The sequence below is a fragment of the Sus scrofa genome, chromosome 14 (assembly GCF_054392235.1).
Source record: "Sus scrofa isolate SSC_HxYL_T2T_F1_AM1 chromosome 14, Sscrofa_HxYL_maternal_Yorkshire_Landrace_v2.0, whole genome shotgun sequence".
Classification (NCBI taxonomy): domain Eukaryota; kingdom Metazoa; phylum Chordata; class Mammalia; order Artiodactyla; family Suidae; genus Sus; species Sus scrofa.
In genome coordinates, this window is record NC_139396.1 from 87,850,541 (window position 1) to 87,864,090 (window position 13,550).

The window sequence follows — 13,550 nt, forward strand, 5'->3', positions numbered from 1 at the left end:
TTTGCAATTTATGAAATGGTAATGTCCCTCGAGCATTAAAAGATTCTAAATTCTTTTGAATCACAGAAAGATTAAATTCTCTTCTGGATAATTTTGTGGAAAGAATGTTTGATGGAGTTCTAATTCTTGAAGATAATAATTAATCCATATGTAGCATATGGTAATTCTTCTTTTTAACTTCAATATAAAAATAGTATCTTCTCATTTCCAGGAAACTGGCTTTGTGTTTCTGGCCTAATCAGACCCTGAAACGTATAGCACTTTGTAAGCATCATAAAGTTTGATAACAGATCATGTGTCCTACTTTATTAGCTATAAATGATTCATGTGGTTTCAAGTAAGAGAAACCCACTCAAGCTGGCTAAAGGAAAAGATATTATTTATTACTACGATACTGAAATCTTCCATAGAACCCAAACCACTGCTCGGGCATAAACTGGAAGCAAGCTGGAGGTCTGTGGGGAAACCATAGGGATTTATGTGTTTGCTCTGCCTCTCATCTCTATTTGTCTATCTACTCCACGCATTTCTCAGTCTGCAAACCAACTTCTGCTCTTATTCCTTCCTCCAGGTGGCAAGTCGGGCCCTATGTGGTAAATGCATTATGGGAGCAGCACTGGAGAGACACCAGCACTCTTTTGGCCCCACTTGAACTGTAAGAGGAGAACAAGATAGGCCTGGCTAGTGTCAGGCATCCATTCAGCCTCCCCATCTTCCAACCTTTCTGTCCCCCAATGCACTGGAGAGGAGGGGAAGAATCACAGCCCAGGAGAGTAACAACCCCTGTGGACAGATGGAGGGACAATTATCAGAGAGGCAGGCTCAGCATGAGCTGGAAAAGCTACATCATCAGATGCTTTGGTCTTAGGATAACTTTATAGTCTTAAAAATTATTCAAGACCCCAAGAGTATTTATGTGTATTACAGCTATCAATATCTACTATTAAAAATTAAAACTTAGAAAAATTTAAAATTTCTAATTCATTTTCAAAAATAATTAACCTATTTTATTAAAAACAACTATACTTTCAAAAATAAAAAGAAATTAGTGAGGAAAGTAGCATTATTTTACATTTTTTCAAACCTCTTTAATATCTGGCTTGATAAGAAACAGTCTGATTCTCATAACTGCTTTTGCATTTAATTATGTTATTTTGGCTATTGTATATGCAGAAAATTGGCCTCACACAGGTACATATTTGGTATGAAAAGGTGTACTTTAGTAGATTTTTAATATAATTAGATAATCTTTCTTCATTCTGCACTAAAATTTGACAAGAGATAGATGCAGGTTAGAATTCGAAATTATATCAATGAAAATTTTGTATTCTGTTATAATAATTATCCATTGGTTTATCTTGCAATTTTAACCATGCATGATTTTGTAACATCATGTATTGGTCATTTGGAAAATACTGGTTGGCTGAGTTACGTGGATTTTCCAAATGTTGATGAATTTTATTATATAGTATACAAAAATCACATTTTCTAATATCACTACCAATCTCACCAGAAAAGCTTTTAAGTATTGGGAAACTGTCACATTCATGGTGACAGATAGTAGTTTTCCAAAATTCTAAATTTTACTTGAAAGCTTAAATTTCATCATTGGCAACAAATACTGTCAATTGCACGTCTTGTAGAGATAGACTGATTTCACCCATTTTTGAGAAAATGTCTGCCAAATAACCATAATTTGTCTGTCAGTTGTTCTTTTAAGTAAAAATGTTCTATGAAAAGAGAAAAAAAGTCTTAGTTGTGCTCACAATCCAAGCAACCACACAAGTGCTTTTCCTTGAGACAACTGTCATACTTTGGTACAGAGAAGTACTTTATTCCTAATTCATATTTCATCAGACAGAATACTAATGACACATGTCACCAAGGGTCAGTGTTTAATGAAGTTAATAATTTTTAACTGATCCATCAAGGACATTTAATAGAACCATCTTTATCCCCCGCAAGATGGAGAAGAATATCATGACTTACTAAGCACTGAGGACACTTTAGTGGAAACAGCAGTTTTATCCATGAGTGCTTTTTAAAAAAAAAAAAAAACAAAATAAAAAAAAAACATCAACGCAAACATCAACATAGTCAATAAGGCAAATTATCTTTTTAGTGTTATTATGACAACAGTTTTGTTTTCTCACATTGCTGAAAGGGTCTCAGAGATACCCCCACTACCACTGCCGCAAAGGATACATGGACCACATTTAGAAAACCAGTTATATGCCAATCTGCTAAATGTACATTCATATTAGCTGAAATTATGGAGCAACTGAATCTTATCCTTTTGCTATAACAACTTGGCAACAAGAAAACATACACCCTTTTTAACTGGAAAACCCCAAATTAAAAAAAATTGTAAGCAAATTTTAATTCTTTAGTAATTAGTTTCTTAGGAGAATTTTAAAACTCAGACTGGTAAATTTAGTAAATAACCTCAGAAATCATGGAGTTCAATATACCCTCCAGTAGAAAAATATACAGAACAATAAATGCTATGGGTTCTGTGTGATGGATTACTTTGCAGGAACTGAGAGGTCAAGGATGGAGCCATGTGGTATGGCAATTCCCCAAGTCACATAAAATTAAAAAAACAAAGAAATCCTTAAACATATTTGTGAATTAAAATAATAAAAAATAAAAACAATCACACAAAATTAGATTTTCAAAGGAAGCAATTATTATATATAGTAGTGATTAGAGGTCACCACTGTGAATTGACTAAGACTCAGAGATATAGAACTAAGGAAATCCAGGCTCAACAATTTACTAGCTGTGTAATCTTGAGCAAGTGAACCTCTCAGGCCTCTTTTTACATGTGTGAAATGAGAGCAACAGTCCATATCCCCCAGTCTTGGTGTATTACACAAGCTAATTACAAGCTATTACAAGCACTGAACTGTACCTGGCACTTAGTAGATAATCAAAATGTTATTTCTGTTTTAAAAGGTAGGCAGTGATATAGCAGAGAAATCCCATGGGTTATCCAACAAGATGGTCTTTACTATAACCTGAAAAGAACCATTAAAACAACAATCTAATCTAAAAGAAGGCAAATGAAGAGGAAAAAAAGGAACAATGAACTGATGGCTCAAATAGAAAACAAAGAGCAAAATGAATGTTTTAAACTTTATTACCTTAAATGTAAATGATCTAAATAAACATCCTAATTAAAAAGCAGAGATTGTCAGTTTGGATTAAAAAGTAAGAACTTCACTATATAATCCTATAAGAAACTTGCTTTAACTGTAAAGAACAAACAGGGTTAAATGTAAAAGGATGTAAAAGGCTGAAATGAGATGTACCAGGCTAACATTAATCAAAATTAAGTTGGAATGGCTATGTTAACATCAGAAGAAGTAGAGTTCAGGGCAGAGAGTGACAGGGAGAAAGAAGGTCATTTCACAAACACAAAGGCATCAGTTCATCAGGAGGGCACGAGCATCTTAAATTTTTATGAAACTAATAACAGATTTTTAAAATACATCAGTAAAAATTAATAAAACTTCAAGGAGAAATAAATAAACCCACAATTATAGTTAGGGATTTCACTATCTCTCAGTAGTTGACTAAGTGGGAGGATAAAAGGCACATAACACGCACAGAGAAGACTTGAACAACACAACCGGACTTAATTGACATTTAAAGAACACTCCACCTAATGGCAGTAGAATAGATGTTCTTTTCAAGTGCATGTACATGGAACACTTATCAAGAGACACCACATGCTGGGCCATAAAACAAATCTCAATATGTTTAAAAGAATTCAACCTTACAAAGCATGTTCTCTGAAACAGTGGTATTAAATTAGAAATCGAAATCAGAAAGAACTATAAAAAAATGCCCAAATGTTTGGAAATTAAGTAACTCTTCTAAATAACCTATGATCAAAAAATAAAGATAAGAAAGGAAAAATTAAAAGTATTTTGAACTGAATGAAATTAAAACATAGCCTTATCAAAGTTTGTAAGATGCTGCTAATGCTATATTTAGAGAGAAATTCATGCATGAAATGCCTATAGTTAAAAAAAAAAAAAAGAGCCATCTTAAATTAGTGACCTCAGCTTCCACTTTAAGGTGTTAGAAAATGAAGAGCAAATGAAATTCAAAGTAAGAAGAAGAAGTAAAATAATACAGATATAAGTGGAAATGGATGACCTTGAAAAAAAGAAGCAATTTAAAAAATCAATAAAATAAAAGCTGATTTGTTGAGATCAATAAAATGAATAAATCTCTAGACAGACTGATTAGGAAAAAATAGATCAATGTTATGTCAATAAATTTGACAACTTAGATGATATGCATAAATTCTTTGAAAAACATATACATGTGTTAGTAAACACACACATATTTTCTTATCCTGTCAGCAGAGAGAGGCAGAAGCAAGGATACCTCAGCAACAAGGAGCACAGTGAAATACTCCATCTTGGTTCCTAACACCATTCCCCAACAAAAAGAAGTAGGGATCCTCAGAGAAATGGCTGATTCTAGGATTGGGGCAGGAAATACACAGATAAGCCAGATGAATTTTGCAGTACCAGGAAGTGAGAAAGTGCTCAAACAAAAACACAATGATTAAGGTATGTCAAAGGAATAAACAGGCCAACTCAGAGAGCTCACCTGGCTGAAGCAGTGTTTGTCATGTCTTACCACTCTTTTTTCCTACTTCCATAGTGTACTCTTTGGAAGGAAGTCACTGTGTAGCCCCAGTTTATGGAGTGGGAAGTTATGCTACACTTCCTTGAGACTGGAGTATCTGCATAAATTGTAAATGTATATATATAGCATATATAAAGTTATATTGGAATTCTCCCTCGCCATGCATTCAATCATTTATTTATGTCCGTATAAATTCATGAACAGTTACTTTTTAATCTGAGTTTTAAGCTAAGACTATTTTATCTCATTGCTCAAATGGTTCCAGCTTTGGCTACTGGGGGCACTTCCTTACTTTCTGGTGCAATAAGATGTTTAGACTCATCTTGTGCTGTCTCTATGCCAGCAAAAGACTCTGTCATTTCTACAAGGATCTCTGGTTCATTTAAGTGGAGAAGAGTATTTAGAAGCAAGATCTGAGGACATTCATTGCTACTGGTATGTGTTTATATCTAGGTCTTCTCAGTGGACAGAGCTAGGATACAGACATATGTAATAAAATGAGTTCATAGAGATTCTTCCAATTCCAATCCAGCATGACAGGATATAATCTATTCTTTCCCTTTCCATACTTTTAACTCCCCTTTCCAATAGTGAAAAACTTGGCTCCCATTATCTTCAATATATTTGCTCATTGGGTCAGGGCTAAAACGCACGAAAGATTGTTTCAATGGAATTCGACAATGCAGCTCTTAAAGATAGTGAGCTCCGTCGCTGAAACAGAGGCAGTAGAGGAAAGAAGTTAAGCATAGCTCTGTAGTTAGATCTTGAACCTATCATTTCTAAAGTGTTTAACTTTGGACAAGATGTGTCACTTATTCAAGCCTCAATTTCTTCATCTATAAAATGACGTTATTTACCTTACTGGGTTGTTGTGAGGATTAAGTGGGCCACTGTATGGTGGCCTTAGTTAAGTGTTCAGTAAATGGGAGCTAAATGTTGTTTTCAATACATTTAGGAAACCCCAATATATCATGTTGACTGAAAAAGGCAAGAAACAAAATAGGAAAATCCCTACTTGTGCCTAGATATTTTCCTTAGGAAAGGAACTGTTAACAGACGGATAAAAATGAGACTCACTTTTCATGGCACAACTTTGTGCTGTTTAAAAATTGTGCCATGTATCTGTGTTACTTTTATATTTAGAAAGGCAAACCTCATCTTAGAAGGTTTTTGGGTTAATTAAAAGGTTGATTTAATATCTCAAAACAAAAGTTTGAAAACAATGTCTGTGTAAGTGGTTTTCCTGAGATGCAGTGCTGAGCCCTCTGTGTCCTGGCCAGCTGGGAAACCGACCCTGCAGGCAGCAACGTGACCACAGTCAGGACGCATAGCCTATTCTTTTATAGCATTAGAAAGCAATACTGATCTGCTGGTAATGTTCTCTTTATTATGTTGTTTTATTTACTTACAGACGTTTACTAAGCACCTAACTTGTTTCAAGCACTACTGGAGACACTGGGGATATAGCAGTCAACTAACCCACTAAAAATCCTTGTCCTCATGGAGCTTACATTCTACTATGCGGATATTTCATTTATCTATTGCTGCTTCATAACCTTTCCCCAAACATAGTATCTTCAAACTTTTTATTTCCTCACCTATGAATTAGGAAATCAGGGCCTGGCCTGACACCTCTGCTCCATATGGTGTCCAATGATGGGTCATTCACTTGACTTCATTCAGCTGATGGTTATGATTGACTAGAAAGTTCAAGAAGCCTTTACTCAGTCTGGAGTAAGACTTTACCCATGTCTGGGGTCTTGGAGTACTCATCCATACGTGGCCACTTTCCACTGGGCTAGCTTGACCTTCCTTACAATTTGGTGGTCTCAGGTAGTTGGTTTTCTTACATGGCTGTTGGCTTCCAAGAGAAAGACAGACAGAAGTCCAGATTCAAGTGGAGGGGAAACAGACTCTATTTTTTTGACTGGAGTGGGGAGGGAAGCAGTGATGTTACATTAGAAAAAAGTATGTGGGATGGAAGTTAATGTAGTTATATTTAGAAACAATCTATCTCAGAAAGATTGATAACTAATAAGACAAGTAAGTAAAAATGAATTCTAAGGAGAAAACTAAAGCAAGGAATGGTATAGAAAATCTGAGTCTGGGATAGAGTTACAATTTTAAGTCAGGGAAGGACTCATTAAGAAAGTTACATTTAAATTAAGTCTTGAAGGAAATGAGGATAACTGGGGTAAGAACCTTCCAGGCAGAAGAAACAGCAAGTGTGAAGCCTCCGAGGCAGGAACATGCCTGGCATATTCAAGGTGGCAAATGGCAAGAGAGTGAGGCATCTTAAAAAGAGGAGAAGACAAAGTCAGAGAGGTAAGGGGTCAGCATATCATGGAGAGTCTTATAGGTCATTTGGCTTTTACTCTAAATTATAAGGGGGGCCCTTGGATATTTTTTGAGTTTGGAAGAGATACAACCTGACTTGTGTTTTCACAGGATCCCTGTTGGCTATACTGAGTATAGACAATAGGATGCTAAACAGAAGTAGGAAGAACAGTTAGAAGATACTGCAACAATTCAGGCAAGAAATGAAGGTGGCTTAAATTAGGATGGAAGCAACAGGGATGGTAATAATTGGTTGGATTCTGGATATATTTTTAACACATACCCCAAAAGATTTGCTGATGGACTGGACAGAGTAGGGAGGAAGGAGAGAAACCAAAGATGAGTTCAAGATTTCTTTACCTGAGTGACTGGAAAGATGAAGTTAGTATTTACCAGATGGAGAAAACTAAGATCAAGACTGGGAGAACAGTCAGTCGAAGGTCATGCTAGAATGACTATTAGATTTCCAAGGGTAGCTATTTAATAGGAAGTGGAACATACAGTTGTGTGTGTATATGTGTGCGTGTGTGTGTGTGTGTACACATATACATGCACATACCTTTAAATGCACAGGAAACTTTTTGGAAATATATATTAAAAACCATTAATAATTACCTCTGGATAATGGGAATCTTCAAATTTTGTGGCTTAGCGACTTAAGAACCTGACTAGTATCCATGAGGATGCAGATTTGATCCCTGGCCTCACTCACTGGGTTAAGGATTTGGGGTTGCTGTGGCTATGGAGTAAGCTGGCAGCTGCATTTCCGATTTGAACCCTAGACCAGGAACTTCCACATGCCAAGGGTGTGGCCCTAAAAAAAACACACTGAGGCGTGAGAGAAGGGAGTAATATATATATTTCATTTGTTTTAAAAACGTAATACCCTTCTGTTATATATATTAAATGACTCAAGTCACCACAAATAGGTTGCAACAGGAAAGCCCATGCTAGATCAGGTTATCAACAATGTCCTTTCAGGCTCTGATATTGATTTCTACAGCTAGGAATTAACTGCTAATTTTTACCCTCACTTCCTCCTTAGGCTTCTGTGAAATTTAGAATGTGTAAACAGCCTAATTCACTTGCCTCATCTTGAAAACAGTACCAAGAGCTCTCAGTGCTTACCTACCTCACAGGAAATTTGAGGTTGGATTAGATAAGGTGTTCAAATACTCTGAGTTACCATAAAGATAGGTGCTCAAGTCGGCAGGATATTACGACTCCTGGAATATTAAAAGGCAGTAAAAAGAAGCTGTTTCTGCCTTTTGATCACATAGGCATTTTGATACTCTTGAACTATTACTCATTTAGTCTACTGTAGAATGAGTGTTTCTCCCTAAACATTATTCATTTTAGCATTTCTGTTCATGCTTTCTGTCAAATAAGATTTCCTCAGCCTTTGATTTTTATCAAGATTTACTTGACTTTAGTCTTCAAAGCATTTAATTCAAAGTTCACTCTATCAGTGGGTGGATTAGTTGAGTAACTGAAATGCCAGTGTTGAATACTGTAATAGTTTGTTATAATATTTCTCCTCACAGGATACATACTTACCAACGTCATGTACTAATGAACAATGAAGTGACTGTCTAAATAGCAGAAATCTTTAAAGGAAAGTTACTGGTAAACGCAAGTGGAAAATAATAAACAGTGACAGCTCTACAAAATGTTCCTTTAATGCATTTTATGGGTTCTTCTAAAGTCATTACTATGTGCTGGATATTGTATTAGGTGCTAAGAATACAAGAAGAAAACACATGTCTCTTCCCTCATGAAGCTTATATTCTGCCAGAGAAATGCCACATTGCATTTTAAATTTTATTTATGCAACTGTCCTAATGAAGTATTTGAGATGCTAGGTGAAGAATTTGGAGATTGCTGGCAGTATCCATTTCTGGAGATTATTACTATGGAGATTTTTATACTTTGAAAAAAAAAATCACCTTTACTCCCACAGAAGTGAGGAGAAAACCAGAAAGTCACCGCCAGTCATAATAACTGAGGGTAGTTGGAGGAACAGCTGCAAGTTTCAGGAAAGACGAACTGTCTCAATATGCAAGATGACCTTTCTTAGAACTGGAACTTACAAGAAATCAGGCAGCATGTTCTAAACACTAACAACCTAAAAACTAAAAAATGAACAAACAAAAATGATGCTGGATAATCATAGAGGCTGGATATTCACAGATAGTATGGGTTCAGGGAGTGCTTCTGCCTTGGGAAGGAGGTTGAAGTAGATTGCCTTTGAGGTTTCTTTATAGCCTAAGGAAACTAAAATACATACAGCAATTGTGAAGTTATATATTCTCAAGAGAAAGATTTCTCAACCACCAAATATACCCAAGATGCTAATATTCTATTTATGTTTTATAATTATTTAACAACGATCTCAAACCAGAGTAAAGAAAAACAGGCTTTGTTAATTACTGAAGAGAGAATAAAATTATACCTTTTACCAGATATTCTTTTGCCTTGTTAGAAATCTTACTATTCATTGGTCAAACATCTGTCATATTATATAGGTAAATCACTATGGTCAATGGTCAGTCCAGCGCCCCCCAACCCCCCCACCATCACCAGCACCAGCTCCCTGGAAATGTTTCTAAAATCTTTCCAATTGCTTCTGCCTCTATGTTCCAATTAATTTGTCACCCATGTATCTGAGTTTAGTGCCAACTTCAGATAACTCATTTTGTCTTATGATAATTTAACCTGCCACTCCTTGCTTCTATAATTTATAAGTACAACCTCCACAGTAAAAATAAAAACTCACATTTTTGATAAGCAGCCTCTACAAGTTGACTGGAACTTAGTCACTGATTTCTAAGCTATTAAGTATTTGATTACACCCCTTCCTCCAGCTCTGATTCAAAAAGTGCTTCTGGTAAAGACTTGCTTCACTTTCAAACTGTGGTGAGACATCACAGGAAGAGCTCTTGGGTTGGTTTTTAAGGAAGAGTCCAGGTTAATCTAACACCAGAACACAGTACAACTATACCCGACCACTGGTTCCTCACCTTGCAGGCAAACCAGGCTGAACTGTCTCCTAAATAGTGTATCAAATTATTTCTTGGGTTCAGAACAACCTCAGTGGTTGGCACATCAGTAATAGCCTTAGTAGCTGACATTTATAGATGCTATTTTTTTGGAACTTTACAGAGAGCTTTATATATAGTTTCTCATTGAATCCTTGCAACAACCCTCTGAAGAAGGTTCTATTTTTACCATTTTATAGGGTCTGAGGCTTAGCAGAGTTAGGTACTGGCCTAAAGCCAGTCAGTAAAGGCAGCACCCTTGGGACTGGAACCTGGGGTAATATGCTTTTAGCACAGCAAAGAAGGAGACAGTAAGATGTGATAGGCTATGGGAGAAAGCTGGGCCATCACCTTTTCCTTTCTCCATGCCTGACTGCCCTACCTACGGAATCTCACTCTCACCTATTCTTTTCCTTTTTCCTTTTTAGGGCTGCACCTATGGCATATGGAATTTCCCAGGCTAAGGGTCGAATCGAAGCTGCAGCTGGTGGCCTAAGCCACAGCCACAGCAAAGCCAAATCCGAGCTGCATCTGCAACCTATGCCTCAGCTCATGGCAACACCAGCACCTTAACCCACTGAGCGAGCCCAGGAACTATTATCCTCATGGATACTAGTCGGGTTCTTAAGCTGATAAGCCACAACAGTAATTCCTCACTCTCACCTATTCTTAACAAATAAACATTTACTTTGTTTTTGTTTTATTTTACCTTACGGAAATACTCTACTACTTGGTAAAGTTTCTATTTAATGCATCCAGATACAGAGAGGTTCCTCTCTACACAGCCATGTAAAGCTCTGCTAAAGGATAAGCTAAGTGAGTGATTTACCAGAAACAGAATAAAAAAGGGAAACTGCTCTGGACTTGAAGGGGGAAAATATGGAGACTTTGCAACCATGAAGGAAGACAGAGCAGTGAATACCTGTGTATTCTTCTGTTTCCTAATTGAAATGGGCACTGGCACAACAGGGACTATTGCTATCAGCCCCATCAGAGATGTGCAGCTTGAGAAGGAATGTCCAAGAGTCATTTGAGGGCTGATTAGTGGGGAATGGGGCCTTTGAAAGACTCTAGGCACTGAAAATTTTGATGCCCTATTCCCTCCACTCTATATAATTAAAAAACAATACTGTACCAACCCATAAAATAGAAATCATACATATATGTTGGAACTAATATTGCTTTTTTCTTATTAAAAAAAAAAATCTGGTCTCTCTCTTTTGAGTGTGTTGTTGGATTGAGCACTGTTTATTTTTGTCTACTAGTAATCCAGTACTAGGCAGTCAAAATTTAAGGTTCTAGAAGGCCAATTAACTGCAAAGAGAAAAAAATGAGTTAATCTAAAGCTTATCAGCCAAACAAACCAAAAAATGGGCAGAAGATCTCAATAGACATTTTTTTCTAAGACAGAAAGATGGCCAAAAACACATTAAAAAGATGCTTGACATTGCCAAGTATTAGAGAAATGCAAATCAAAACTACAATGAGATATGACTTAACAACAGTCAGAATGGCCATCATCAAAAGTCTACAAACAATAATGGCTGGAGAGGGTGTGGAGAAAAGGGAACCCTCCTACCTTGTGGGTGGGAATGTAAATTGGTATAACCATTCTGGAGAACAGTATGAATGTTCCTCAAAAAACTAAAAAAAAAGAATAAGCATATGATCCAGCAATCCCACTCATAGGCATATACTCAGAGAAAACCATAATTCAAAAAGATACATGCACCCCTATGGTCACTGCAGCACTGTTTACAATAGCCAAGAAATGGAAGCAACCTAAACATCTACTGACAGATGAATGGTTTAAGAAGATGTGGTACATACACAAAATGAAATATTACTTAGCCATAAGAAAGAGTGAAATAATGCCATTTGCATCAACATGGATGGACCTAGAGATTATCACACTGATATCTCAGATATCCCTTATACATGGAATCTAATAAAAATGATACAAAAGAACTTATTTATAAAACAGAAACAAAGAGATTTTGAAACCCAGCTTATAGTTACCATAGGAGAAACCATGGGGGGAGGGATAAATTAGGAACAGAATAACATATACACACCACTGTATATAAAAATAGATAATTAACAAGGACCTACTATATAACACAGGGAAATCTATTTAATACTCTGTAAAAACCTATATGGGCAAAAAGAATGGATATATGAATATGTACAACTAACTCACCTTGATGTACACCTAAAACTATATAACATTTTAAGTCTACTATACTTCAATAAAATAAAAAAATAAATAAACCTCATCAGTGTCTAACTTGAATGTATAACAATACTTCACTAAGACTCAAGCAATGAAGTACATCAGCAGTTTTCAAATGTTTTGGGAAACCCCAAGTCCTATAGAGAAGATTCTGGGACTGCTCGGAACTGGGATGGGTGAGGAAGCAGGACAGGAAAACCAAGGGCTCCTTACCCCCTTCCCACCCCAGAGTAATTCCGCTTTGATCTAATTTATGCATTTAAAAGGCCTACAAAAGATTTTATTTGTAAATGGGGCTATGCCACTGAATCAAAAGTATAGCACTGTACGATTGTCATTTTAACGATGGCAACGGATCACAAAAGTATTTGTTTTTTTCTGACTCTGGAACTAAATCCCTGAATCAATCCAACTAATGTATATACTCTGTGAGGACAGACTAGCCTTCATCCTCATCTTCATATGCCCATGCAGCCAGTAGAACCCTACCCACTATGGGGACTAGCAAAGTGTTGACTGAATACGTGGTGTGTCCCCCTCCCCCAATATTACATAAATATAAAAGTTATCTGCTTCTCAGAAAGTTCATGACAGAAAATGAAACAGGCTGTTTTCAAATGGAGTTGATAAGACCTGCAGTACATTTAGTCCAACACTTTCTGGCTTCCCAGTCCAAGTATTTTATTTTAGTAATTGATTTGGGTTGCAATCTATTCAAGTGTAATCACATCTCCAACTTTTTATTGAATTTAATTTCTTGGGATATTTGCTGCATGATATAGTAAAGGTGTTGAAGTATACCAGACACACTATTCTAATTTCCCAGACAAACTTTGAGTGACTGATTCCAGGATGACAGCAGCTTTGCTTTCATAACTATTTTAAAAAACACTTCTGGTATCAAAAATTATAAAAACCAGCAAACAAAAAACCATTCAAACCAAACAAAATGCAGAGTTGAACTTCCCCCAGAGGGGAGCAGGAATCTTGGAATCCATTCAAAGCCCTTAGTGTGGATGCAGGTAAATGAGGTTTGCCCGGGGCCTCTGAAGGTCCCCTCCCTTTCAATCTGTTCGTCCTTTTGTGACACTCTTCACAACCTTCAGGCCTCTCCTTTCCTCTTGCCTACTGAAAAGAGAATGTGATAAACCTAGTCATGCTAAGATGTAGCAGGTGGAGCAATTTAACGTGTCACCCTCTCCTTGAAAGAAGACTGGCAGATAAGAAAAATCAAGTCAATGCTGTCACATTAGTGATCTGGATAATTCTAACGA

General features: G+C 36.5%; 1 protein-coding gene across 3 annotated transcripts in view; it reads right to left on the minus strand.

Moving 5' to 3' along the window:
- Positions 1 to 13,550, minus strand: part of RTKN2 (rhotekin 2) — a 131,465-nt gene that overhangs the window by 26,345 nt on the left and 91,570 nt on the right. The window contains exon 13 of one of the 3 annotated variants that reach the window (XM_084997047.1): positions 1,811 to 2,037. The exons of the other annotated variants lie outside the window; for them this stretch is intronic. Coding sequence (XP_084853173.1) covers positions 1,927 to 2,037 — 111 coding nt within the window. The 3' untranslated portion in view covers positions 1,811 to 1,926. Of the gene's footprint in view, positions 1 to 1,810; positions 2,038 to 13,550 lie in introns of those variants that run through there. 3 annotated transcript variants of the gene reach the window in all.